The 24,538-nt window shown below is 41.3% G+C and overlaps 1 protein-coding gene across 1 annotated transcript in view; it reads left to right on the forward strand.

Annotated features, from left to right (window-relative positions):
• The first annotated feature begins 20,221 nt into the window (after nt 1-20,221).
• STMN2 (stathmin 2) overlaps nt 20,222-24,538 on the forward strand; it is a 35,869-nt gene continuing 31,552 nt past the window's right edge. The window contains exon 1 of the mRNA XM_024578343.4: nt 20,222-20,378. Coding sequence (XP_024434111.2) covers nt 20,360-20,378 — 19 coding nt within the window. The 5' untranslated portion in view covers nt 20,222-20,359. The remainder of the gene's footprint in view (nt 20,379-24,538) is intronic.

Consider the following 24,538-nt stretch of genomic DNA (forward strand, 5'->3'; position numbering starts at 1 on the left):
TAGAAAAGTTCTTTTTCTTTCTTAAGCAGACATTACAACTTATAAAGTCAGGCACTCAGATATATAAAACCCTTCTTATTGGAGGTCAAAGAAAAATCTGTGTCCCCAACTGGAAATTCTTATATCCCCAGTTGGAACCTTGTCACAGCCCAGGGTTTTTCTTGGCATTTCCCCTGATCTTATAGCTAAGCAACAGCTGTGGTGGTTACATGTAGCAGAGGCAGTAGCTTTTTAGGTGAAGTCTCAACAGAGGGTTCTGGCTTCACCTCTCCCACTACGAATCCCTAATAAAATATGGTCCTTATCACTCCAAAACACCCAAAACCTCTCAGCCAGCCTTATTACCACCTGTAAAATCTTACTTTGTCTGATTCTCATAGAGTAGTTAAATGCTGCTCCAATCTAAATTTGTCTATTTTATTTTCCCTTCCTGGTAAAGATGAATTTCCTTACTATTTAACAGCTGTTTGATACTATATTATATACTTGAAAGTTGCTGAGAAAGTAGATCTTAAATGTTCTTACCACAAAAAAGAAATAGTAATTATATGACACAATAGAGGTGTTAGCTAATGCTGTGGTGATAATCTTTGCAATAAGTAAATGTATCAAAGTTATACACTTTCGATTTATACAATGTTATTTGTCAACTCTACCTCAATAATAGTCAGGGGAGTGAGAGGAGAAATTAAAATTAACAGTTGTGCTTTTGCTCGTGCACCCAATCGGGACACCTAATCGATCTTCCGAAGAACAGAGTGAATAGCCAACAGAACCTCAGCTGATACGAAGTTTGGAAACCAAAGGTTGCAGAGGACGCTTAAAAACAGACGGTAAGATTTTGTAGTTTTGTAAGCTGACGGGAAGGTCCCTGAGCTTTGCACCTGAGACCTCAGGTGCCAGGAGCGTTGCAGGAGAACCAGGTCAGTGATAGCAACCTAGTAGCTCCATCCCCTCCAAGGGCAGGGAAGTTTCAGATCCCCACCAGGAGAGACCCGGATGCTTAAAGTCATTAGGGGGGTAAAAAGGCAGTAAGTGACACAAAAGTAGCAGTGCAATCCAGCTGGGGCAGCAGTCGCTGACTGGAACAGTACCAGAGAAATTTCGGAGCTGGGTGACACCCGGAGCTGGGAGAAGAGAGGAGCCACCACTGACTATGACCCAGATAGACTCTGGGCTGGTCAGAGAGTTGGAGTGTGGGAAAAGTGGGGCACTTGTTTGGAGCAGCAGATGGCATCCAAAGGGACTTTTCTCAAAAGACGATCTCAGCCCCTATGCAAGGACCTGGTGCTTGCAGTGGCCAGGCCAACAAAGCGGGAGGAAGGGTGGTGTGATTTGCTCCCACTCAGTGCACCTCACTGACTGATGAAAAGGTTGTAAAACACGGTGGATTATCAGTGCAGGCCTGGCGCAAACACAGCATGGACAGCGTGGGCCTCACAGTGCTCTGAGGGTGTGGGCTGGAAACTGGCTGCCTGTGAATATTGTAGGCCAGGCTGACCCCCCATTCTCATAGAACCACAGGAAAGGGAAAAACAGAACCCAGTCCCTCTCTGCCTGCAGAATTCCTGGAAGACCTACAAAACCAAATTGGCATGTATAAAATCAGTAGGAGGCTTTCCCCCCCCCCCCCAAGAGTAAGACAATAAGACCTGGAGCTGTGAGAAAACTGGAGATGGATCCAGAAAGAAGCCAGAAGGTGAACACCAACAGCTGAGAGAAAGTTCCCTTTGCTATTCGTCAGAACTTGCAATTTTTTTATTTCTCATCTTTCCATTTATTTAGTTTTTTCTTGTTTTGCTTGTTTTTATTGTTTGATTTGTTTTTTCCTTCTTCTTTTCATATTACATTTTAATTTATCTCCTTTCACTTCACTTGTATTCCAAATAACACACTACTCTCGTTCTTTTACTTTTTATTCCTTTTCTTCAGATTATATATTTCATATCATACTATTGTTATTCCAAATCCCACACAGCACCCTTCCCTGGTCTTAATCCATTTCACCATCTTCCTGAGCTTTATTACTGTTGTGTAAACTGTATTTTCTCTCACACTATGCCAAGTTTCTATCCCTTACCCTCACAATTTCTTCTCCATTGAATCTTGCATAAGAGCTCTGCTTTCTAATGTCAGCTCACATTCTTTTTCCTTTTTAATAAGAGTCTTATTTCTTTTTCATCCTTCATAAACAGTGGCATGTTGAGTGAGATGTACTTCTCCAACGGATCTCCTCTTTGTTCACTACTTTTTTGTACTTTAAATCCCATAGAATACTCTCCTGATATCTTACACTGTTTAGCCTTCCCCATGCCCCTGGTCAGTTGAGTAAGGAATTTTATTTATTTATTTTATTTTATTTTATTTTCAGGAGTGTTTTCTCACTCGCTTTTTTTAAATTTTCTTTCTTTTTTCCCCTCTCTCAAGCTGGGCTTCACATCTTACACTTATTAGCTTGGTTCCCCCATTCTCTCAAAATCATTTTTCTTTACTGTAGACATCTCATATTCGCTTTTCACTTTTCTCCAATATTCTTATTCTCATTTCACCTTTATTAAATTTCATTCAATGGTCATTCCTATCAACCCTGCTGTGGTTTTTCTGCAATTTTTCTCCCATTGATCCAGTACCTTTTCAATTTTACTTCAAACCTCATAGTATACTCTTCCCTTTTCTTACCCCATTGTTCCCATCACCCTTTTGTGTTTTACTTATGTTGTAAATTTTGCTCTCTCACTTTCTTCACCTCAGTTCTATCCCAACTCATCAATTCTCCTCCCTCTTACCACAAACATTTTCCCCTCTTTTAGTCACCTCATATTCCCCTGGTTTCATTTTATAATATCCAACATCTCTCTTCACCTTTATCAATCTTAGTTAAATTGAGACTGCTGATGTGGTAAGGGGGTTCTTTTTGTTGGTGTCGGTTTGGTTGTCTGGTAATACTGCTTTGTTAACCAACATCTATACAACAGCATACAAGACAAGATGGGAGTTGAGAATACCACTAAACCCACTAGAGGGGAGAACCCACCAACAAAGAGCCACAAACAGAAAAAGCTCAAGTACAACAAGAGAGCCCACACAAATGGAAGAAAGGGCAACCCTACAGCATCCAGACAAGGAGATCAGAGAACACACCACTGAGTCCTACAGAACCCCAAACATAGAAGGTAACCCTGTGAAGACAGGTGGCAAAGCAGAGCATCTGTAATCATAGAAACAGACAAAAAGAGTTGCCTAAATGGGGAGACAAAGAAAGAACCTTCATCAGAAGGAATGGGAGATTCCCCAGTAAAAGAGCTAAATGAAATATAGGCAAGCAAGATATAGAATTCAAAACAATGGCTATAGGAATGCTCAAGGAACTCACAGACAACTACAAGGAACTGACTGGGAACTACAACAGTATGAAAAGGAAATAGAAACTATAAACAAGAACCAGAAAGAAATGAAGAATAAAATACCTGAAATAAAAAATACACTATAAGGAATTACAAGCAGATAGGATGAGCAGAGGACTGAACTAGTAAGCTGGAAGACAAAGTGGAAAGAAATACCCAGGTAGAGCAAATGCACAAAAAATGTCTCAAATAATATAAAGATAGCTTAAGGGAACTACAAGACAACATGAAATGCAACAACATTGGAATCATAGGAATACCAGAAGGAGAATAAAAGGAGCAAGGGATAGAAAACATGTTTGAAAAAATAATGACAAAAAGCTTCCCTAACCTGGAGAGGAAAAGCCATGCAAGTTCAAGAAGCATAGAGGGTACCAATCAAGATGAACTTAAACAGGCCCATTCCAAGACACATTATAAACAAAGTGCTAAGTTTTAAAGACATAAGAGAGAATAGTAAAGGCAGCAAGGGAGAAACAGGAAGTAACATACAAGGGAACCCCAATAAGGCTAGCCGCTGATTTATCCACAGAAACACTACAAGCCAGATGGGAATGGCAAGAAATATTCCAAGTAATGAAAAACAAAGGCCTACAATGAGACTGCTCTACCAAGCAAGGCTCTCAATTAAAATGGAAGGTGAAAGAATGAATTTCCCAAACAAAAGAAGGATAAGAGAATACACCTCCAACAAACCAGCATTGCAAGGCATGCTAAAGGGACTTCTTTAAGAAGAGGAAGGGAAAGAGTGAGAGAAAGAAGAACACAGATACAAAGGTGGGGGCGGGGAATGGAAATGAATAAGTACCTGTCAATAATAACCTTAAATGTAAATGGATTAAATCAAGGGTGTCAAACTCATTTTCACAGGTTCCTGGCCCTTTTCCTTTGAGAGTTCAGCCACCTTTCCTCCCCAAGCAGATCATGTCTTGATAGATTTATTCTCAGCCATAATGCCGCTGACACTGAAGGCCAGTACCCGCATCAGAAAACAGTATGGGATTTCCTCAGAAAACTAAAAATGGAATTGCCTTTTAACTCAGCAACTCCACTGCTAGGATTATACCCTAAGAATCCTAAGACACCAATTCAAAAGAACCTATGCACCCCAATGTTCATAGCAGCACAATTTACAATAGCCAAGTGCTAGAAGCAACGTAAGTGCCATCAGTATAGAATGGATAAAAAAACTATGGTACATTTACACAATGGAATAGTACATAGCAGAAAGAAAGAAGGAACTCCTACCCTTTGCAACAGCATGGATGGAACTGGAGAGTATTATACTAAGTGAAATAAGCCAGGTGGTGAAAGACAAATACCATATGATCTCACCTATAAGTGGAACCTAATCAACAAAACAAACAAACAAGCAAGCAAAATACAAAGAAAGACATTGAAACAAAGAACAAACTGACAGCAACCAGAGGGTAAAGTGGCAGGGATAACAAGGGAAAGAAAGGGAAGAGTCATCAAGGAACATGCATGAAGGACTCAAGGACAAAGTCAAAGAGAGTTAGGATTGAGGGTGGGCAGTGGAGGTGGATTGGGTGGGAGAAGATGTTGGGGGGAAGTGGAGACAACTATGCTTGAAATAAATAGATAAATAACAGTTGTCCATAATGCCCTGTCCTGACTAGACTAATGCTCTCCTAGAAACCCCAATATATCATTTGTTGATGACTCAGATCTTTAAAACAATTAATGTATATTTTGTCTTGAGCATTTTCCTTAGAAAAGATATCTTATTTAAAGATTGAAGTTAACATCTTTGTTAATGATAGATATGCCTTCAAAGTTGCTCATGTTGGCAGCTTTGTCGTTTTCTCCAGAAGCAGCATCTAAGACTGAGGTTCATTTGTATGGAGCATTTATTAGGTTGGACCATGGGTTCAGCCCTCTAAACGGGAAGTGAGATGAAGCAGGATTGGACAGCAGATATGGCTGGGCTGTGACGCAGTCTCCCCCAAGACCCCAGATGGCCCTATGGAGAGCTCTGAAGCAGGGTGGCCTTTCAGAATTGTTGTCCATTACAGAGAGAACTCGGGCATTTTCACTCTGAATCAATCACACTGGAATAGCCTGCCCCACAGAAGAAAGCATAACCTTGATAGACACATCTAGGGAACAATTTTCAGGAAGAGCTGATAGCTGAGGGTTAGGTTGTTCAGTCCTGAATGGGGACACAGACATCATTTCCACTACAGACCTGGTGTGAAAACTAAGAGGCTTTCTTACTTCCTGAGATACCCAACAGGAAGACGCAAATGAATTTTAGCAGTTGTCCAATATACAAAAGAAACCTTAGTTATGAATTAAAGCCCATACTTCCCAAGTTAAAAGGGTTACTCCATCCATAAACCACTAAGTACAAAAGTTCCCTTTATTAATTCTGTTTCTCTAGGTGTTTAAAGAAAGTTTCCCCTCTGATTTCATAAATTGATAGAATAAGAAGTAGTTATTTAAGTCTAACAATGTGTCCCTAAAGGAGAGAAAAAAATATCTCTGCACTGTCTCATACAGGAGTGTATGCACTGCTCATGCAAAGGAGTTGAATACTCCCAACACATTCACTTAATGGCGCACAAGCTAGAGTCCAGTACTTCAGCCACGTGCCACATAAGCACTCAAAATGGTGCAGGCAAATTGGTCCAAACTTTTCAAAAATATAGGTAAGGAAATTTCCCATGAGAGTCCTAACAGGGGACTAAATATTGCCTTCCCTGAAATAATTATAACTCAGGTAAAACTATAAAGGTAAGGCGTGACTCACAACCCACCCAAATATCATCTGAGCATTTACAAGTGGATTTTATTTAGTTGCCCAAGTCACAAAGTTTTAGGTAGGTTTACACACTAATTTTTAATTTGTCTGGTTAAATTGACACTTTCTTTCTGAAAATCTAACATGGTAACTTTGGGGGGTAAATGTTGTATATTGTGTTTTATTGCCCACTTTGAACATGAAATGCTTAAGAAGCTATACAAGATTCTTCCTTTAAACAGAAGCTTCATTGACCTGTCAACTCCAAAGCACTGGAGAAGTAAAATGAATTAATGATGATTTTAATTTTTATATTTTTAATCCAAGTTTATAAGAAAGAATAGTTAAGATAGAGAACCAAGATGGCGGCATAGGTAGACACACTGCGCCTCCTCGCACAAACAGAATTGACAGAAAATCGAACGGCAAGGAAGTCCGACACCAAGGAAATAAAAAATAAACATTCATCCAGACCTGTAGGAGGGGAGGAGACGGGCACCGGGGTGGAGAGGACTCTCGTGGCTGTGGCGGGACCGAGACTGGCGGAGTGTGGGACAAACGGGGCAGGCAGTCCGTCCGAGCACTAGCAGACCCTGCGGCCCCACATTGGTGCAGATAAACCGAGAGGGCCGGACTCAGAGTGGCGGAGAGCGGGGCAGGCAGAGCTGTGGATAGCACCCCGCGGCCCCACATTCGAGCATAGATAAACTGAACGAATGGCGGGGAGCAAAGCAGAGCGTGCAACCCAGGGCTCCAGCTCATGGAAATAAAGCCTCAAACCTCTGATTGAAAACACCTGTGGGGGTTGAGGCAGCAGCAAGGAAACTCCCAGCCTCACAGGAGAGGTTGTTGGAGAGACCCACAGGGGCCTAGAACGTACACAAACCCACACACTCAGGAATCAGCACCAGAAGGGCCCAATTTGATTGTGGGTAGCAGAGGGAGTGACTGAAATCTGGCAGAGAGTGGAACAAGTGCCATTGCTCCCTATCGGCCCCTCCCCCACATACAGCATCACAGCACAGCAACCAGAGTTATCCCACCCTGGTGGACACCTAAGGCTCCACCCCTTTACATAACAGGCACGCCAAGACAAAAAAAATGGCCCAAATGAAACAGCAGATCAAAGCTCCAAAAAAAATACAACTAAGCAACAGAGAGATAGCCAACCTATCAGATGCACAGTTCAAAACACTGGTAATCAGGAAGCTCACAGAATTGGTTGAATTTGGTCTCAAAATAGATGAAAAAATGAAGGCTATGCTAAGAGAAACAAATAGTGATGGAAAGTGATGGGAAACAAATAGTGACTACAGGGAATCAATAGTGATGGGAAGGAACCTGGGACTCAAACCAATGGTGTGGACCAAAAGGAAGAAAGAAACATCCAACCAGAAAAGAATGAAGAAACAAGAATTCAAAAAAATGAGGAGAGGCTTAGGGACCTCCAGGAAATCTTTCAACGTGCCAACATCTGAATCATAGGGGTACCAGAAGGAGAAGAGGAAGAACAAAAAATTGAAAACGTATTTGAACAAATAATGAAGGAGGACTTCCCTAATCTGGCAAAGGAAACAGACTTCCAGGAAGTCCAAGAAGCTCAGAGAGTCCCAAAGAAGCTGGACCCAAGGAGGAACACACCAAGGCACACCATAATTACATTACCTAAGATGAAACAGAAGCAGAGAATCTTAGAAGCAGCAAGAGAAAAGGACACAGTTACCTACAAAGGACTTCCCATAAGACTGTCAGCTGATTTCTCCAAAGAGACCTTACAGGCAACAAGGGGCTGGCAAGAAGTATTCAAAGTCATGAAAGGCAAGGACCTACATCTAAGATTCCTCTATCCAGCAAAGCTATCATTTAGAATGGAAGGGCAGATAAAGTACTTCCCAGATAAAGTTAGGTTAAAGGAGTTCATCATCACCAAGCCCTTATTATATGAAGTGTTAAAGGGATTAATTTAAGAAAAAGAAGATAAAAAATAGGAACAGTAAAAATGACAGTCTTTATCGTTAACCTTTGGCATTTTAAATGTGATGTGTCTTTGAGTGGGCCTCTTTGCGTCCATCTTGTTTGGGATTCTTTGTGCTTCCTGGACCTGCATGTCTATTTCCTTCACCAAATTAGGGAAATTTTCTTTCATTATTCTTTCAAGTAGATTTCCAATTTCTTGCTCTTTCTCTTCTCCTTCTGGCACCCCTATGATGCAAATGTTGGACCTCTTGAAGGTGTCCCAGAGGCTGCTTATACTATCCTCATTTTGTTTTGGATTCTTTTTTCTTCTTGTTGTTCTGATTGGTTGTTTATTGCTTCCTTATGTTCCATATCATTGATTTGAATCTCAGTTTCATCCACTCTACTGTTGTTTCCCAGTAAATTATTCTTTATTTCAATTAGTGTATCCTTCATTTCTGACTGGACATTTTTTATGTCACTGATGTCCTCACTAAGTTCCTTGAGCATCCTTATAACCAACATTTTGAACTCTGCATTGTATACATTGCTTATCTCCATTTCATTTAGCTCTTTGTTTGGAGTTTTGATCTGTCCTTTCATTTGTGCCTTGTTTCCTTGTCTCCCCATTTTGGCAGCCTCCCTATGTTTGTTTCTATGCATTAGGAAGAGCTGCTTTGACTTTGTGTCTTGGTAGTGTGGCCTAATGTAATAGGTGTCCTGTAGGGTCCAGTGGCACAGCCTCCCCTATCACCCATGTTGGGTACTCAAGGCACACTCTTTGTGTGGATTGAGTACACCCTCCTCTTATAGTTGAGCCTTTGTTGCTGTTGGCAGATCAATAGGAGGGGTTTACCCAGGCCAGTCAGTGAAAAGGATTGTCTGTGACCATTTACTACCAGCCTCTGTCATCTGTGGAGGATCAGCTGTGCAGGGGCACGGTGGCAGTGCTCCAACATGGTCTGTAGCTGTCTACTGGGTTCACTGGCCCTGGGGTCTCCCAGGTGATGCAGGCCAAGGTCAGCCCCCACCTGTGTTTTGCCTGAGGCCATACTTCCTGACCTAGAAAGCAATCTGAGATGGCTACTACTTGTGCTTGGCTTAGAGATTCCCAGGCAAAGCCAAGCTGTGAATGTAGGCTGGCTGCTGCTAATGCTGGGCCTGGGACTCACTGAGGCCAACTGTTGCTTGTTTGAGAAGATTTAGGAAGTTGTGAAGTGTAAGCCAAGACCAGCCATTCATATGGAAAAGTAGCTTGGGTGGGCCCATTAGCTGGGTAGGGTGGAGTGTCAGGGGATCTCCAGAGTGGGGAAAACAATGTTAGCCAGCTTGATGGAGTCTCAGATATGGCACCAGCTTGCCAGCTCTGTGGGAAGAGGGTTTAGAAAAGGGACAATGACCTCTGCTCACCTCGATGATAGACACTTCAGTTCCTCCCTGTATGCCACTAGTTCCTTTCAAGCTGCTACCATGCTACTGGAGCTCAGAGAGAGTGAGTCTGAGTAGGTGAGTCTGTGTGTGGGTTCTTTAAGATGAACTGTTTGGGGCTCCTGATGTTTCTTCCACTGATTCAATCCCTGCTGGTCTTTGTAGCCAGAGTTGTGGAGAATTATATTCCTGGCAGTGAAACCCTGGATTTGGGGGCCTGGTGTGGGGCTGGGGCTCCTCACTCCCAAGATATGCCTCCAAATTTTTATCCACCACACATGAGTGAGGGACCAGACTGTTCCACATCTGCGCCCCTCCTACCAGTCTTGATGGATGTGGTTTCTTTAACTCCATAGTTCTCAGACTTCCATTCTACTTGATTTCTGACAGTTCTGACTCATGGTTGTTCTACATTTTAGTTGTCATTTTGTTGTGGTTGTGCAAAGAGGCAAGCCATGTCTGCCGACACTGCCATCTCGACTGGAAGTCCTCCAGACTCATCTCGACTTCTCTCTGTCCCAGCCCTAGAGTCAACCATGTTTCTAATCTATTCAGAAACCATGGCATGGTTTTAAAAAATCTATCCAGAATGTTTGTTCTCTAAAATCATATCAATAAATTTATGTACCCTCAACATGTAGCCTTAGGGATACTTTTTTCCATGTAATTAAATGGTCCTCCCTTACTGACCACATAAAAATGTTACCTATACTTTGGTAATACTGTTACCTATACTTTTCCATTAAATCCTGCTATAGGATTTAATGGAAAATGGTATTTCAAATCCAAAATCTGGGTGCTAGCTGTGCTCACTGTATCAGTGTGTAATTGTTTCTATTCAGTGGCTATAACTAAGAAATACAGACTTTTATTATAAATATGGCATATTTTAAATCATGAGTTGGAAATACATATACATATATATATATATATATTTTATACTATAAATTCTTATATCTCTAATTCCAATCTAATACCATACATCCTTTTCTACCTTCTCCAATACATATTCGTATCTCCTTCTCCCACAGAGAGAAGCCTAGCTCCCTACAATAAGATTATATTTATACAGTTTCTCAATCCTACTGTACACTCAAAATGTTTCCAGAATTTCCATACCCATACTACACAAATGAGAAACAATTGAGAAGTGTTCAAAGATCAAGATTATGTTTTCTGTAGGGGTTTTTTTTTGCAGTTTTGTTGTCTTTAAACTGAGAATAAATAATCAAAGCACTATGTTTAAAAGTTATGTACTAATGGTGTTTAAAATCAGGACAGTTAATGTTTACAAAAGAACTCAATCCTTCTTATCCTGAAATTCTTCTTGAGTGTTAATTATGATATAATCTACACCATAGAATGCCCATAAACATTCACTTTTTTGCTGACCAGCGTTACCTTTATTAAATTCTGATCTTTTCAGGTGTTTTCAAAGCTTAGTATCATATACTGAGTCATGTGCAACAAGTACAAAGTACTTTTCCTGAAAAGATACCAGTGAACACACCCCTATACAATACACAACTGGTTAGATAAAGATGCCAGTGAAGGTCAGTCTTAGAACTATATTGAGTAAGACCATTTCAAGTGTTTCTAACCACTAATGCTGCTCTTAAACTGCGGAACATGGATTTACACTTCCCAATGCAAATGTACTGAGGATCATACAATCTAAATATCTACTCCCACTCGATATCCAAGCCTGGGTTCCCTAAAAGCCTCCAGCAGCAGCAAATTTACAGAAATAAGCAAAAAGTTGCAATAGATCATTGCCACAGCTGCCCATATTGCCAACTGTGGAATTTCTTACCTAGTTGAGACCTTTCTAAAAAGTAGTAACTAATGCACACGCCTCAGTCGAACTCTAAGCCTCTCACAATTACTGGGGTTAGTTATATATCCAGAGCCTCAAGGTCCTCCATGGGATGTCAAGGATAGAAAGAGACAAGTGACTAATAATGAAAGTTATGATTCAACTATTTTGTCATAAATCAATTGAGAGCCATTACATGATTTGTTAAATCTACCAAGAATATTCCTTCTTCTCAATTAGACCAATTACAATCAGACAGCAACTGGTATCAACTGATTATCTTTATGTCCTGTTGATACATACAGAGGGGATAATTTTTCCTATATAATTAGATGGAGTAATGGCGTGCTAATGACTTCCAAATGTGGCCTACACTTTGATAAGATCATACTGCCTTTCTAAGAACTTGAATCCCTCTGCATCTCACATATTTGGTGGGGAACCTGACATGGTAATTCATCAGAAAAGACTCAAGACGCCAGATATCATGAGGATTTCTTCCTCCAACTGAAATGTGTAATCCACAATTTATAAGTGACCACAACCCAATAACAAATAAAAGAGCTTAAGCTTTAGAAGTCCACCCAACCCACAAAAATTTGTTGCCTTCAATAGTCCAAGCTAATAAAATTGTCCCTGATTATTTACAGGCTAACCAAGTATTGAGTCAGTAAATAAATAATGCTTGTGTAAACACTTCAGGAAAAGTGGATTTGTTAATTTAGGAGAAAAAAAGACATCGCTTTTAAGGTTGGCCAAACTGATCCATGGGACTTATACTCCTGTTGGTTCTAGACCTATTTTTCTTTTTAGGACTCACTCCCTTCTATCCAATCCTAACACAGACATATCTCAGACATTGTGGCCTTGGTTCCAGATCACTGGAATACAGTGAATATCACCATAAAGTGAGTTATATGAGGGCTCAAGGCCAATTAAAAAGGGCATGATGGGATTCTCAATATTTCTTCTAATATTTATGATTGTCCTCAGACCTCTTGTCTTTTCTTCTGAATAATATGCACGTGCTTAAGAAATCACTACACCGGCACCACACCAGGCTGACCCCGGCCGATGCTTTTGCATCGAAGAGACTGAAGCCACCACGGATCACTCGGCTGACTTTGACCTAAAAGAGGGCAAAGATATCGTAACAGAGAAACAGTGCACTCTTAGCCTATCTAAGGAGGAGAGATCAGCTAGAAGTCCAGTCAGGAGTTCAGCAGTAGCCACACCCAGAAATAAAATACATCACTTTCAGGCATAGGATTTCTCAGAAAATTCATAAATAACCAAAGTTGCCTTCCCTGATAATGGCCAGCCCCTGATAAGTACCCCTTTGCTTCAAGGAAATTGTTCCCCTGATAAGTTTTAAGTAATCAGCTTGTGCATGGACAAAAAAAAAATGGTATTTCACTGTTCCTTAGACTGCTGTAGCCTTCACTTTTTTCAATTTTCCTTGCTTTGGTTTCACAACTGATCTCCATCATACGTGAGTAAATATCAGTTGTGCTTTTAATTAAACTGACTATATCTGGATTATTCTTTGAGGCAATGGTCCTGAACCTAATCAAGAGAGTTGACTTCCATTTATAGGAAACATAGAAACAAGTGACCACATAAAACCACTCAGTCACATCAGAATGTAAGAAAGGTCATACCCAGTGTCCACAGTAACTCAATGGCGGGAATTGAAAAATAAGGGGAGGTGTGCTCCAGATCAAAAGAGATCTGAGCAACATAAAACTGAATGGAATGTGTGAACCACATTTGGGTCCCACTGCAAACAAAGAAACTGTAAAACGGCAGTTCTGAGATAATCATAAAAATGTGATTATGAACCAGATATGAAGCCATAGCAATAAATTATTATTAAAATTAAGTGTGATAGTAGAATTGTACTTATGTCAAAGAAGGTTCATATTTTTGAGATACTTAAGTATGTAAGAGAATATTTAAATAATGTCTGGATTTCCTTTTCAAGATTTCAGCAAGGATGGAAAAAAGAAAGGAATAGAAGAAAAATCTTGATAATTTTTAACTTGATTGATACAAGTTCACTATTTGCTTTCTCTTCCCTTGTGTCCATCTGAAATAGTTCATCACAAAGATTTTCTTATATAATGTTCTTATATTTTGATGTAAACATTTAATATATACATAAGCACCAGTTTTTGGAATCCTCTTTCCAAAAGAGAACATTTCCTGCATAATCTAAATAAACGCAAATAGCAAATCTGTGGATAATTTCTCTTCTGCCACTATAGGCAGCATTTGCTGCCCAATCTGCATGTTGCACCATTGTTGCTGAACTGAATTCCTGAAAAGTCAGGTGGAATTACTTAGCCAGGGATTCAGGGAGCAATTTTTTTAAAAAGGAAGAGTCCATCAAGATGAGAAAAAGTAGAATGAGATTCTATTGTCTGTAGTTGAATTCAAGGCTAGTGTTACTATCAAATTGAATTTTTCATGAAATAGCTTTTTAAAAATACTACTTATTAAATTAATTCCATTTGATAATAAAGCAAGATAGAGGTGGGGGAAGTTCAGAGGATCAGAGAATGCATGAATAAATGTTAATAGGAAAATATCCTGGGAAGGCAGTATAATAAAAATGTTTCGCTTTTCTCTTCCTCATCGCCCCCCCTCCTTCCAGCTGTGATTTAAAATAAACAAAGTTAAACAACAAATGTTAACTGCAGTGCCATAGAGCGGCTCCCGTTTGAAATATAAAATAAAATAACGACTGTGGGATAAAAAGGATGAGTCATTCTTCCCCTAGATTTCTCCTCCAGGCACTTCAGTATTGTCTCACTCAAGTGTTGTGAACTGAAATGCCGAGTGAAATTCCGAGGGGAAGCAACTTCCCAGCTTCACTGGTGCCTAACTAATGTTCTCCTCCTTGGACTCAACCGTAGATCAGCTCATGGAAAGAAGGAAAGAGTTACAGTAGTTGCTGCCAAGATAGCAAATACTTGTTCAACATTACCAATTTAATGTAAAGATTTGACATAGTAAGTTTATATTGTCCTTCTTATGATTAGAGCAAATTCTTTCCAGAAAAATTCAATTATGAAACCATCAATAAGACTCACTCTTTTCAAATAAGTTATTTTGCTTCAGGGTAAATTATACTAATTACTAATATGTACAAATTCCATTTGAACATTAAAAAAACACTAGGTAAATAAGAAAATAATTAACTAAGCATTTTTCATTTTAAAATAACTGATCCAAAAGGAAAATAATAAGATATCTTCATTCAGCATTGCAAAAACAGCTCTACCCATTGGGAAATATCTGCACCATACAGATTGCAAGTATATTTTATTGATTATGCTATTACAGTTGTCCCAAATTTTTCTCCCCTTTATTCCCCATCCACCCTGAACCCCCCACACTTCAGCATAGCCCCACCCACCTTGATTCGTGTCCATGGATCATAGATATAACTTCTTTGGCTTCTACATTTCCTATACTATTCTTAACCGCCCCCCCCGTCTATTTTGCCTACCAATTATGCTTTTTATTCCCTGTATCTTTTCCCCCCATTCTCCTCCTCCCCCTCCCCACTGATAACCCTCCTTGTGATCTTCATTTCTGTGATTCTGTTCCTATTCTAGTTGTTTACTTAGTTTTTTCTTTTTAGGTTCAGTTGTTGATAATTGTGAGTTTGTGGTCATTCTACCATTCATAGTTTTTGATCTTCTTCTATTTCTTAGATAAGTCCCTTTAACATTTCATATAATAAAGTCTTGGTAATGATGAACTCCTTTAACTTGACCTTATCTGGGAAGCACTTTTTCTGCCCTTCCATTCTAAATGATAGCTTTGCTGGACAGAGTAATCTTGGATGTAGGTCCTTGCCTTTCATGACTTCAAATACTTCGTTCCAGCCCCTCCCTGCCTGTAAGGTCTTTTTTTGAGAAACAGCTGATAGTCTTCTGGGCACTCCTTTGTAGGCAACTCTCTCCTTTCCTCTTGCTGCTTTTAATATTCTCTCCTTACCTTTAATTTTGGGTAATTTAATTTTGATGTGCCTTGGTGTGTTCCTCCTTGGGTCCAATTTGTTTGGGACTCTCTGGGCTTCCTGGACTTCCTGGAAGTCTATTTCCTTTGTCACATTGGAGAAGTTTTCTTTCATTGTTTGTTCAAATAAGTTTTCAATTTCTTGCTCTTCTTCTTCTTCTGGCACCCCCATGATTCAGATGTAGGAACATTTAAAGTTGACCCGGATGTTCCTAAGCCTCTCCTCATTTTTTTGAATCCTTGTTTCTTCATTCTGTTCCAGTTGGATGTTTATTTCTTCCTTTTGTTTCAAATCATTGATTTGAGTCCTGGTTTCCTCCCCTTCACTGTTGGTTCTCTGAATATTTTCCTTTATTTTACTTTGTATAGCCTTCACTTCTTCCTTTATTTTGAGACCATACTAAGCCATTTCTGAGAGCATCCTGATTACCAGTATTTTGAACTCTGCATCCGACAGGTTTTCTATCTCCTTGCTGCTCAGTGCTTTTTCTGGAGTTTTCATCTGTTCTTTCCTTTGGGCCATATTTCTTTGGGCACACCTGTAACATTGTAATAGGTGGAGCCATAGGTATTCCCAGGGAATAAACTTTCTTGCTGCATTGTGGTACTGTCTGTCAGGGAGGGGTCAGAGAGGGAACAATGCTGCCCCCTCCATCTGCTATAGCCCACTTTCTGTCATTTCCCTCGCTTCCCACAAGTGGATTGTGCCCTTTCAGGTGCTGATTTCCAGGTGGGTGGGTGAGTGTATATTCTAGGATCCTGTGGGCCTTTCCAGTGGACTCTCCTGTTAGACTGGGAGTTTCTCCCGCCTTTGTAAACTCCACAGAATTTTACAGCCAAAGGTTTTGAGGTCTTTAGTTTCCTGGTCAGCCATTCCTCTGCCTTGGCCACTCGGTCTGCTGCCTGCCTCCTGTCCTTTCCTCCTCTTTGCCCATATTCACCCCTCCCACTGGTCTGGATGAATGTTTCTTTAACTCCTTGGTTATCGGAGTTCCATGCAGTTTGATTTTCTGGTAGTTCAGGTCTGTTTTTTTCTTTAATTGGTTGTTATCCTTCTTTTGGTTATACAAGGAAGCAAAGCATTTCTACCTATACCTCCATATTGGCTGGAACTCCTATAGGGGTTCAAATATGGCAAAATAATCAAACTGTCAGTCAATTAACTATTTTTCATGTGTTGCTACTTTAGTTGTATCTCTAGATATCTTTAACTATAATTGCATTTCCAACCCCCTAAAAAAATTCTGTGGCTTTTTATTTTTTACAAGCTTCCTTTGTAATCAACTGAGATCAGATGAAAATAATTAATTCATTTAAACGGTAGTTTTCATATCTCGCTAACTTTTAAAAATTACTTTGGGATTCTTTTTCATATACTTGATTATTATTAGCAGAAAATCATATGACTGCATTAGATGACATCAGCTAATCCTCCAAAGCAACTATTTCTCTCCAATTTGGAAAGAAATCAACACTTCAGGCCTCCATGCAGAGAGAGTACACAATATGCTATAACCACAGTAATTAAAATCTGTAAGCATATCTCTAATTTCTACAATCTCATCTTACTGTTATTAAAGTTAAAAAAATTCACAAGAGTCTTTCACTGACATGAGCTCTATCCAGCCGCGTGCTTTTGTGACTGGAGCAGGATATAAATAAAGAAGCAATAGTAAACAACCCAGCACCACTCCCAACATGCTGAGAGAGGAGGACGGTTGGACCATATCTGTGGCTTCACTGGGTTTAATCATCTTGAATTACTTTCAATCATGTTTTGTTCTTGTTTCACAAGTTTACCTACCATGTGAACCATGAAGCCAAGCACTAAAAAAGGATATAAATACAAATATATACATTCTTCAGTCCCTACTGTTACAAAATTTAAATATATTGGAAACCATAAATACAATAGCCACAATTTATTAAATGCCTATGGTGCTTTAGGCAGTTTATATATGATAACCTAACCCTTTGGTCTACCCAAATCCTGCAAAGCAAGATTTTACAATGTCCTTATTTTACCTTTTCTCTTATTTGGGACCCACTGCCCCTATGAAGACCATTTGCTTCAGACAAAGCTGACTCTCATCTCCAGACCTGTGGAATCCACCCTACCTGTGTAGTTAGAGGAGTCAGTTTGGTTTGGGTTTTTTTAAATATTAATAGTAGTAATAGTAGTAGTAGTAGTAGTAGTAGACAAAAGGACTCTAACTGATAACAGGATAATATTCATCCCCCAAAAGTAATAACATTTTCTTAAAGACACGTGGCTTCTATTTTCCATCATTTTATATTTTTTAGACATTAAGAAAAAGCTTAGCTGATTTCCTAATACTAAAGTCTGAAACTTTAGTAAATAAGTTATTTGTTTGATGAATGATTAGCTGAACAAATGCATGAATAATGAATAAATTATTGAATATGAGAGAATTTCCCTCTTTCTATATAGGCCCTACTCTCAGGCTGAGATATATGATTGACAAAAAAAAATAAAGAAAAAGAAAAAAAGAAAAAAGTAATAAATGACTATAATTCAGATATTTGAATTTATTTCGTTTTTCTTAGCCCATTGATGTTAGCTTGCTAACTTTACATTCTACAGTACGTCATACTAACCTACCCTCTCCCCTGCTTGACATTATTTGAAAATCATACATAGCTGAGTTCAGGTGCCTAGCACCCAGAAAGTCAAAAAGAGATGAGTCCCACATCCGACACCACTCCTATGTAAGGTTCACAAGAGAAGGAAAAATTGGACAATAGAATGTGTTTTGCTTCAATTTACTCATAGCAATCAAAAGTGCAATAGATCTTGTTCAACTGCCAATGGTAGTTATTAAAAACATTAGTGCATGACTTAAAGACCTTTTTCTCCAAGGCAGCTAAAGAATTTGTAGTGATGACACATAGCTTGAGGGGAAAGGGTGTGGTGGGGAAAAGAATAGGCACTTCAAAGACATTAGTCACACAGACCTGCTGGAGATCCCTCCTCTCCAGACCAGTAACTACTCTGCTGAGAGGAAACCAAGTCTCGCATTTAAAGTGGGAAATGACTATAGGGAGAGAGAAAATGGTTATTTATTTCCTGACCCTGCCAACTTCCATATTGTTCCCTTGCTGTGTCATAGTCACAGACCTATACAGTGACAGGAAAAATAATTTCTAATCTTCCCGTTCAAGGAATAATATTATTGATCTCCACTTTATCTTTTTTTTTTTTTTCCTGTGACTCAGCAGGTCAGAACAGCCTCGGTTCCCAGATGTGCATGGGATTAAAATGTCTACAAGTTAATTAGAGGTGAAGAAATGTATTTCAGCACCAAGGAGAGTACCCTGTTGTTTTCTAATGGTTTTAGGCATTCAGAACTGCATATTATTCACGAGGCTAGAAAGAAATTTTGAAATGTTGTTTGATAGAAAGCTGCTAAGAACTTAATTCACACATGATAAAAATTCTAATCATTTATGTAAAGTAAGAACTTGCTAAAGTACATGTTCATGATTTCAACTATGTGCTATGCTATTTTCTAGCTACCAATGCAATGGAATTAGAGAATCTTTGTCTATGTCAAAGTAACAGTTTCTGAATGGAGCTAGACTGGAAGAATGTTCAGTAAAGTTACAGAAGTGTTATACTAACAGTGATTAAAAGCTCCATGAGAACAAGTCATAATGTCTTTCTCACTTCTATATCCTAAAAGCTTGGCACATGGTAAGTGCTCAGTGAATATTTATGTGAGTCAAGTAAGGACAAATGAATTGATGAACGACATTAGTTAAGTGACTGGGAATGAATTCATAAATGCCTCACCTGTAATGAAAAGTCACTTTTTGCAACTGGTCTCAGAGATCCTTACATACCACACTGCTCAGCCAGAAACTTGAAACACAAGCAATGCAATCTCTGGATCTCAAAAAAATCATGCTCCAAATCACATTTTATCTTTACTAAGCTTTCATCTAAGGAAAGGGTTCTTTTCTTAGAGACCTGTAAAGGTTACTCAGGTTTCAACCCATGTAATTAATTTACATCTCCAGGCCAGCATGGCCTCCACCCAACTATAGCTCCTCCAATATTCAGGGTGACCAGTCAACCTGGTTGTGCCCTGTTAACAGATGGGCAGCACACAGGTGCAGGAGGCAACCTCTCATCCTCTTCCATGAGGTCCACAGGTAGCCCAAGACTACTTATTCCTGTTCCCAAGCAGCCCAGGCAGGCCCTCCCTTCTGTGCCAAGACTAGAAAACATCAGGCCTTGTTCTGCTTTGGGATCTTCAAGGGTTCAGAGACATCTCAGCCCTGCTGTGCTGGAGACAAATGACAAGGTTGCAGTTCTGCTCTGAGTTGCTACCATAAAGGACATGGGGTCACCCTGGCAGGGTTAAAGGCAAAGAGAAAAGATGAATAAGTAAAAACCGTGTTTAAACAGTTGTTTCCAATAGTCAGAATGTTGTGAAGACTTCCCAGGCCTCCAAGTCCCTTTCCCTTGTTTATGACTATTTGTGTAATGAAACGTGTAAGTGAAGTCAAGTCTCCTGGCTCCCAGGTAGCCACAGACCCAGTTCTCAGTTCCTAGGAGCCTTCTGGGTGAAGGCTCGACTCTACTTGGACTGTACTACCAGGCCCCCAGAACAGGGGGGAGCTGCCCGGGAAGCACTGATTTCCATTCCAAACTGCATTCTGGTACTTTGTACTCCAGCACCATTGGCCAATCAATATTTAATGCTCAGAGATTCTGGCTCTGCACGAGTCATGTCAGGGGACCTTGGGAGCCAATCTGCTTGAGTTTCTGCGTGATAATTATTCATGGGCTCCTGCCTCTTGATCCTTCTCTCGCACGGTCCCACTCTGCAGACTCAGTGCCTTATTCAGTCTTCTCTCGCGCTCTCTCGCTGCTGCTGCTGCTGCTGTAGCTGGACTCCTCGCCTTCCCACCATTCAGCATCTGCACATCCCTACAATGGCTAAAACAGCGATGGGTAAGGTAGTGCCTGGCTCTCCCAGAGCTTGACCTGGAGCCCACCCTCACCTCTTAGAGCTTTGAAGGCATTGGGAGATTTTTTTTTTTTTTAAAGACATTAAGGGTAACCCAAAAAGGACGGTTGGGGAAGGCCAAGAAGAAGGGAGGGTCCTTGGAAACCTAAAGCTAAGAATTTCTTTTTAAAAGTTGAAGCAGGTAAATTGCCTTCTCATGGGTAGGGAATTATTATGTTGCTGTATTTAAAATTAAGGCTCAGTCGTTGGGAGGGGAGGGGGCTACCTTTACCATATGCCTTAAATGGGGATAAGGGAAATTTTGGAAAGTGCTTTGTAACGTCCTTTATTTCCTATCTAGTTTTTTGTGTTTGTTTGTTTGTTTTTTAAGAAAAAGAAAGAAAGAAAATGAGGAAGAGAAAGGGGATGGGAGAAAAGAAAAATGACAAGTCAAAGCGGTCCCATCTCGGCTGTTTGAAAGATGGGTGGAGACAAGGGGTGGGTGGAGGACGAGCAAATTTTCTGGTATTGTCTCACGGGTTGGAGAAACCGCTAGTCCTGGGACGCAGTGAGAGGGAAGGGCTGGGGTGGGAGTCAGGCTCCTTTGTTTTAGGGGAAAGAGGCTGGAAGTCAAGGAGGGCACGGAGGGCGCGGTGGGCAGATACAAGGGTGGGGACTCGGGAAGGGAGGGTTGGAGGGACAGCGGTTTCCCGGTCCTGGGGGTGGGGTTTCTTTGTGTGAGGACGCAGGGTCCCTGGGGGAGGCATCTGCAGGCTAGGCTCACAACGCGGGCAGCCCCACCCTGTGTGGAGCCTCGCCCGCGCCCCACCCCCCAGCCTGTGCGGCATCTTCAACAGAAGGAGGGTGGGGCAGGGAGCGCCAGCAAGACCCCCAGGAACCCAGCCAAGGGGTACACAGCGCCACACGCCCGCATGGGGCGCTCCTTGGCTTGGGAGTACGACCTCACCATTGCCCCCTTCCCCATCCTGGCCTCATTGTTCTGTTTTACGTGGGGGGAGGGGGGTGGCAAGGGAGTGTGTTAACATTTTTCTTTTGGAAACTACGTTGCATAGGGTGATTAGGTATAGACACAAGTAAAGGCTCCTCTGAACTCCTTTGATTGTTTTGAAGGAAAGCTTCTGGAATCTAGAGATGTAGATATATAACAATACAGATAGAAAAGAGGTCAAGGTCTTAAATTGAACCACGTGAAATATCCGTTTTATAGGTCAGACAGGGCCAAATATTGGCAATTTTCATAGGTTCAACCTAGATCTGGGAAGCACACAGTGGAGACAGAGCCCAAATGAGATTCCGCACCCAGGGCCTCCATCTCCAGTCGGCCCTGTGCCTGGAGTGCCCCCTGCTCCCGGGACTTGGGGTCCCGGGGTGGACATGCAGGGAGGAGCCCGAGGTTGCTGGCTGGAAGCTGCCCTCCTCAGGGACCTGGTGCGGTGAGCAGCTGGGAGAAGCAGTGGGCTGTGCCCCTGACAGCTCCGCCCTTGCCCCACCCTCTGTGCGGAGCTGGAAAGACCTTGGGCTTGGAGTCCTGGCGGGGAAGGGGGGCTTCATGAGGAGGGTGGGGAGAGGGCGGTTGAGGCTCTGCAGTCGTAAGACCCCTTTTCCAGGTCTGCAGCCTGTAACCTCCCGGGCCCCATCCCTGTGCTTAGCCAACCCGCGACATTCTGCAGAAAGGTTAGCTGGAGCCCCTCCCGGCCACACAAAGGCGTGGCCCCACCCCAATCGGTAGGAGACCATAGAGGTGACCCCTACCCAGGGGTGCGGAGAGCGTTCTCTCACCTCGGCTCCTGCAGCTCAAGCCCACTACCCACACTCTATTCTCCCGGAGTTCCCCTGATTGGGACCCCTTCGGCAGTCTCCCTAAGAGGGACTCTCTCTCTTAGATCCAGACGCGGCTCTGCCCCACCCCTCCCAGCTGGGTCTAGACTCGACAACCGCGGTCCTATGGGGGCGCACTTGGCGCGGGCGCCTGGAGAGCGGCCAGCCCTGCAGAAACCCCATCTTGCCCTGCGCTCCCCGCCCGGGAGCCGGGTGCTCGCCCCCGCTGGTGCAGCCGGGGAGACTGTTTTCTGCGCAGTGTCCTGAGCTACCCCCGCTTCCCACAATTTGAGGTTCAACCGAAAGACCAGGAAGGTTCTGTGAATGAGGGATGGGGGCGATAAGGCTCTGCGCACTCAGCCTCCAGCACTGAGAGGTTTCTGCGAGAAGGTCGTGGGGCGGTGGGGGGGGGGGGGGGGGCAGTGACCAGGGAGAATGCGGCTACAAATTTGTCATCGTCAGTGTTAGTATTATTATCTCAAATCATCATTATTTTTACTTCTTGATTCAGTGGTCTTAATTTGTTTGAAACGTTCGAATGACTGCATTTGGTTAAGGATTAACTCTTGTCGTGCACACTCTTCTTTCTCCTACTCCTCCCTTCCCCACCTCACCCCCAAGAAGGAATTCTGTCTCTAGTTATTCATTCTACGTTATTAAGCAAACGTATTCTCAGGTTTTGTCGAGATTATGTATGTGCAGTGGGTTGGATGTATGTGCAGGTGCATGCTAAGGGCAGGGCTTGCGTGATAAAGAATGATGGAAAACTCTCTGCAGAGAACTGTGGCTGCAATGGGTGAAAATACACATGTGTAATTGAGATATTGAATGGATCTTCAGCATGTATTCCATAAGGTTATATCTATAAATAAATAAATATAGGTTAGGGACAAAATGTTAACTTTTTCCCCCAAAATGTTCTTTGTATTGCCAGTTCTTGGTATGGTCTCAGTTCTACACAGAAACATGGTTAGTGAAACGGTAGCCAGCATGCCATTAATAAAAGCCCCACCCCAAATACGACAGATGCAAGGGTCCTTTCTGCCAAAAGTGGGCTGTTTCTGAAAATCTTGAAGAGAAGCCAATATTAAAATAATGGATTTTGAAATCATTCCAGTTGCAAAACATAATTAGTTATCAGGAAGGGTGCTTTTTCCCGATTCATTAAACAATTATTGTATTCAGCGTGATTGCACTAGGTGCATAGAATATACCCCATACCTTCTCTCATGAAATGGGCACCTTCCAAATACATAAATAATAGAAGTGAGAAAGATCAGGGTTCGGTCGTGATTTCAGGATAAAAGTGAAAGAAATAGCAGTCGCTTATCTATTAATCATGTAGAATATATTGCATACCAGGAGAATAAGCTGGGCCTGCAACAAGCACTGTGTGACCCCATGCAATCCAACGCAGATCAGCCGTGTGATGGTATAAATTAATACACTGGGGGTGTTTGCCTGTGTTCAAATTCTCTGAAAGAAAGTATAGTATATTTTAAAATAATAAATTAAGATTGGATGGTTAGTAATATTAAAATATAGAATTTTGTTTAGCCACAATTCACAATGGTTTTGTCATATGATTTACAGGTTTGTACTGATTTATGCTAGTCTAAGGGGGAAGGGGATATTTTTATTGTTAGAGAAATTGCTTCTGCCCTTAGTCATTAACATTTTTTAGCAGGGTTGTATCTGTTGCATTAAAAACACTTTTACCTACTTTGAGGGTGGGGGGTTCCACTATTAATGGATAAACTATGGAATAAGCATTTGATCAGTTGGCCCAATATGTCTTCGTTCTCAGTGATGGAAATGCTGCAGGCAGCATTGCACTCAGATTCAAGCAATTCTCTCTCAGAGTGCCAGAAAGCCAAGTCGCACAGGAAAATACTGTTCCTCCCTATAATTTAGGATCAAAATATTAACTTAATTCTGTGAATATTTAGTACTTGGTATCAATCATAATTGTAAGGTAAATCTGTACAATTAAAATTAAATGGAAGATGAAATCAAGTATATATTTAATTGGGGATATTTCTCATTAATAAATCCAGACCATCTTTAGAAAAAATTCCTGTTTTATGAATCATTGTTGTTTCTCACTCCAACAGAATGACACTAACCAAGTACCCTACTCCACCCCAGTAACTGGGTGCTCACCTAAGGCTGGATGCAGCTGGCCTCCCAGCAGGTGGCTGCCTGCTCTGGGCGTGGCCACTACAAGCTGCTGCTAGCTAACTCAAGCTCACTCCAATTTCCTCTTTGGTTTTGGAAAAACAAACTGTATTCTGTGGCCACACATGTGTGACCTTATGTGGAAAAT

Source organism: Desmodus rotundus, chromosome 8 (assembly GCF_022682495.2).
Source record: "Desmodus rotundus isolate HL8 chromosome 8, HLdesRot8A.1, whole genome shotgun sequence".
Classification (NCBI taxonomy): Eukaryota; Metazoa; Chordata; class Mammalia; order Chiroptera; family Phyllostomidae; genus Desmodus; species Desmodus rotundus.